Source organism: Myotis davidii, unplaced genomic scaffold, assembly GCF_000327345.1.
Source record: "Myotis davidii unplaced genomic scaffold, ASM32734v1 scaffold458, whole genome shotgun sequence".
NCBI classification, from domain to species: domain Eukaryota; kingdom Metazoa; phylum Chordata; class Mammalia; order Chiroptera; family Vespertilionidae; genus Myotis; species Myotis davidii.
In genome coordinates, this window is record NW_006289819.1 from 705,637 (window position 1) to 710,007 (window position 4,371).

Sequence of the window (4,371 nt, forward strand, 5' to 3'; positions counted from 1 at the left end):
TGTGAGGAGCCCCTGTCAGCAAATCCCTGCTAGGCTCTTATTTATAAAATTTTGGCCCTCCGTTGACCGTGGGAAGTCATCTCAGCAGATAAATTCCTTCTCAGGGTTCACATCAAATGAATGTTTCTTATCTGGGTCGACAATTTTAATATTTAATGGCTAGAACACTGTGTCAGTTTTTGAACTGATATTAATTCAAAACTTGATAAAGTTGTTTACATTATAAGTGTAGGGGTACAGATGAGTCACCCCAAGATGTGCTACGCTAGCATGCAGGTTCTTTCGAGCTAAAAACATTAAAAGTCCAGAAGGCTCAGGACCTTATTGCCTAAAAGGAATTTAGACAACAGACTTGCTCCAGGAGGGAACCATCATCATAGATGAACGACTGTATTTTAATATCTAAAATATTAGGTGTAATTGACAGGGGAGAACCTAGCAAGACCCTTTGGTCAAAGTCCTTTTTGTGACCTATTGTTTCAAGATGGCTCAATGTATTAAACAGTAACTCTTTTCGTCTTGCTGTGGACCACTTCTCCCCCTCCCCCCTCGCCCTTAGCACGGAATGACATTTATACCTCATTTTGTTTTATGTGTTTGGAATTTTCATGCTTATGTGAATTCCCCATGTGCATGTGTTGGTGGTGAAATGGCACCAGGTGTTAAACTGGTGGAGTTAGACTGGACCTCAGTACTTGAGTTCCGGCTAAGAAATAATTCAGAGCCAAGACTCAAACCATAAGAGTAAGTTTATTTAGAAAGTCATAGAGGTAGAAGTGAGTTGTAGAAGAAATGGGCACAGGAGACAAGTTATAGAGACAAGAGAATACCCATGTTTATTCTAAAAAATATTAGGAAGTGCAGAGAAGCAAAAAGCAAAACAAAAACCAAGTCACTCTTAACTTTTCCACCCAGAGGTAACTCCCGCTGACTCTTGGTATCTCCGTATATAAAAGCCAAGCAACCGAATGACGGAACGACCAGAACGACCAGAACAACGGGTTGCTTTGACACGCGCTGTGGCCGTGATTGAGCCCCCGCCCCCCAATCGGGGACAGGGCCGGTCAGCCAACTGCCTGTGGCAACCCCTCCCCATGGCCAGCTCTGCCTCTGATTGCCCCCCCCCCACCCCAATGCGGGGGCAAGGCCGGCTGGCCAACCTCCCACAGCCCCCCCCCACTGCCCCATGCCAGCCTGGCCCCAATCGGCTCCAATCGGGGTGGGCACAAATTCATGCACTGGGCCTCTAGTACAGTATATAAAAGACATCTGCGTGTTAAAAATTTTGATCACACTGCCCTTAAGGTTCTATAAGCTACTTTTTAAAATTAACCTATTATGAAGTGGACATTTATAGATGTGTATCTATTGGCATCGAAAGAAAAATGTTGAGAAAAAAATTCTTTGAAACACTCAGTAGGCAGCCCCTAGCGTTGCTGAGCAATGGGACTGAAGGAGTACTGTCCAGCATTGGGGTACAGGCCCATCAAGATTTGGCTGCAGCCCTTCCCAGAGGAGGGGGCTGGATGAGAAGACCTCAGGGAGGACCCTCCGCCCTTGAGCCCTGTGTCAGAGACAGTCTCTCTTCCCAGTGGATGTGGCCGCTGCGTTTTCTGTGGTTAATTATTGAGCAGGAGGAGCTGGTGCGGGAGAGCACCGTGCCTTCTGTCTTCGCTGACTTAGCTCTTGTCTGGAACTGGCCAAGGAGGCCTCCTCCTCCCTCATTCATTCAAAACTCTTTATTGACCTCCTCCACCCAGGGGCATGTGCTGGGACGCAGCCCTATACCTGCCCTCTGAGCAGGCCGGGAGCCCCTGTCCAAGGACGTGTAAGTGGGTCAGGGTGTAGCCATACCCTTTCCATGTTTTTGTCCTGTCAGTCCCTGCTTTGCAGATGAGGAGACTGTCTTGGGAAGGTGGGTGACTTTCCCAGGGCCACACACATGGCAGGACTGGAATTCGAACCCAGGGCTCTCTGATTCCCAGCCCATGCCCCTGTCACCATGAAACATGAACTCAAAGCTATGTTGAAAGTGATTCGGGCCACTTACAGGGAGACCAGCATTGGGAGGGGGCAGCCAGAGGGCGCCTTGAGCAGGGAGAGTTGTGTGGGGGAAGGGAGCAGTTTCAGCAGGCTACCATGGTGAGTATTTTAGGCAGAATGCAGCATCAGCAGACCCAGGTGGGGAGACTCTGGGAACATTTGGGGGAGGCTGTGTGGGTCAATCCACAAGGGATGTGTTTCCAGAGAAGTCCATTCCCTCAGGTGTCTCTTCCAGGGCACATGTCCTGTAATCACACCCCACTCCCTCACTGCCCCGCCTCCATCCCAAAAAGGAGAGCTTCCAGGAGTCCAGCATTCCCTGTTGCTGCATCTTCCCCTCATCCTGCCTCCATCACGCACTCACATCCTCCGGGGGCCACCAGCTTCTGTCCTCATGTCCTTTCCCTTCTGCCCATCCACCGAAACATTAAGAACCTGGTTCTAACCTCACCCTGGACACACTGAGCGACCTTTGGCGATGCCGTTTGTTCCCTGGGCCTCCATTCCCTTATGTGTGAAATTGGGGCTGAGGGAGTGGTGGGAGAGGCGGGTTCTAAAGTCCCTTCCTTGTCTAAACATCTGGTTCTGGGCCACTCAGTTGCTTCCTGCTTCCTTCAGGGGAGTTCCAGGCCTCCACCTCATGGCTCCTTGATGCCTGATTCCCTTCTTCACACCCTCTCCCCCTCTGCACTCTGTATTCTTCTCTCTCTACCTGTTCTCCCTAGTTCCCTTTCCTTCCATAGCTATCAGATTATTTAATTTCTTAAGTGCCCACAAAGGTAAGACAATTGGCCCCATTCTGCAGATGAAGCCATGCTTCTGCCACCTCAGGTGTCGTAGGGAATGGGGGTCCCTTCCCTCCTTCAGCTGCTGACCTTCCCTTTCCCCTCCCTCAATCTCTGGAGCACTTCTCTCAAGACAACCTCAGAGCCAGGGGCTGAGGTTGTGATGGCTGAGCCTGGAGGTGTTCCTGACTGTGGGACCCTGAGCCAGTCCAGATCAACCTGCCTCTCGAAGCTGCATCAAGGGGCCTGTGACTCAGTAGCCTGGAGCCTGGGGGCTGCTCCCTTTGGTGTTCAGCACAAGCCACGATTACAGGGGACTCTGATTCCGAACCTTCTATCTGCTCTGCAGATACCTCGTCTCAAACAATGCTTCCCTCCTCTGACTCCACAGCCCCTGCTGAGTGAGGCTCCTTGGCTGTCCTGCCCACCCAGCAGTCTAACCCTGCCTTCATGCCGCTATTGCAGATTTTTGCTGGTGTTCACCTGCCTGGTGTTGTCCGTGCTGTCCACTATCCAGGAGCACCAGGAACTTGCCAATGAGTGTCTCCTCATCTTGGTGAGTGCTGGAGTCCCTGTCTGAGGGAGGCCTTTCTATACCATGGCTCAGAGCGTGGCCTCCTGTGCTGTGTTCCCTGAGCTGGCGGCTGCCCATCTCTGGGTTCCATCTCCTGCTTTATAGCAGGTGTTGGGGACCTCTTGCCTCTATGCCAGGGCTTATGATGGGCTGAGAGGAGGTGAGTAGGTCCCACTCCTTCTCAGGCCCCAAACTGCTAACGCCACCCCCAACAGACAGCCACCCTTGATGCCACGTAGTCTGCTTTAGAGTCCGGGGTGACTAGGAGTGGGAGGGTGGGGTGAGGAGAGAAACCCCGACAGCTCACCGGGACAGAGAGGACAGACTTGGATTTTCAGTCTCTTTGGAAGGGGCCACCTGCCTTCGCGAATCCCCCTTGGTTCACCCAGGTGTAAGCACCTCCAGGAGAAGTGGGCTGAGGAGACCCTAGTACCTCTACCCCAGGGGCTCCAGGCTGCATCAGGGCTGGAGACTGGGGAGAGCTCAGGCCCTGGCCCCACAGGAATTTGTGATGATCGTGGTGTTTGGCCTGGAGTACATCATCCGTGTCTGGTCCGCCGGATGCTGCTGCCGCTACCGAGGATGGCAGGGCCGCTTCCGCTTTGCCAGAAAACCCTTCTGTGTCATAGGTAATAAGGCCTGACCCCCTCTACCCTTTACCTGACCCGTGACCCCCAAGTCCCAGGGTTGACACCTGACCCCATATCTGACCCGGACCCTGGCTGCTGGCACAGACTCAATGGGTCCTCTTCCCCCACCCCCTTGACCCCACCCTCCCCCACATGGCCCCACTGTCTCAGGAATCCCCAACCTCGGGTTTCTGACGCGGGGTGGGCTGGGCTGTTGGCGGTGGCCGTGACCGCACCATCCCCGCCCCTGCAGACTTCATCGTGTTCGTGGCCTCGGTGGCCGTCATCGCCGCGGGCACGCAGGGCAACATCTTCGCCACGTCTGCGCTGCGCAGCATGC

At 53.3% G+C, this 4,371-nt stretch overlaps 1 protein-coding gene across 1 annotated transcript in view; it reads left to right on the plus strand.

Moving 5' to 3' along the window:
• The window catches only part of KCNQ4 (potassium voltage-gated channel subfamily Q member 4), a 36,200-nt gene that overhangs the window by 7,933 nt on the left and 23,896 nt on the right, over positions 1-4,371 (plus strand). The window contains exons 3-5 of the mRNA XM_006762633.2: positions 3,294-3,384; positions 3,905-4,031; positions 4,285-4,365. Coding sequence (XP_006762696.1) covers positions 3,294-3,384; positions 3,905-4,031; positions 4,285-4,365 — 299 coding nt within the window. The remainder of the gene's footprint in view (positions 1-3,293; positions 3,385-3,904; positions 4,032-4,284; positions 4,366-4,371) is intronic.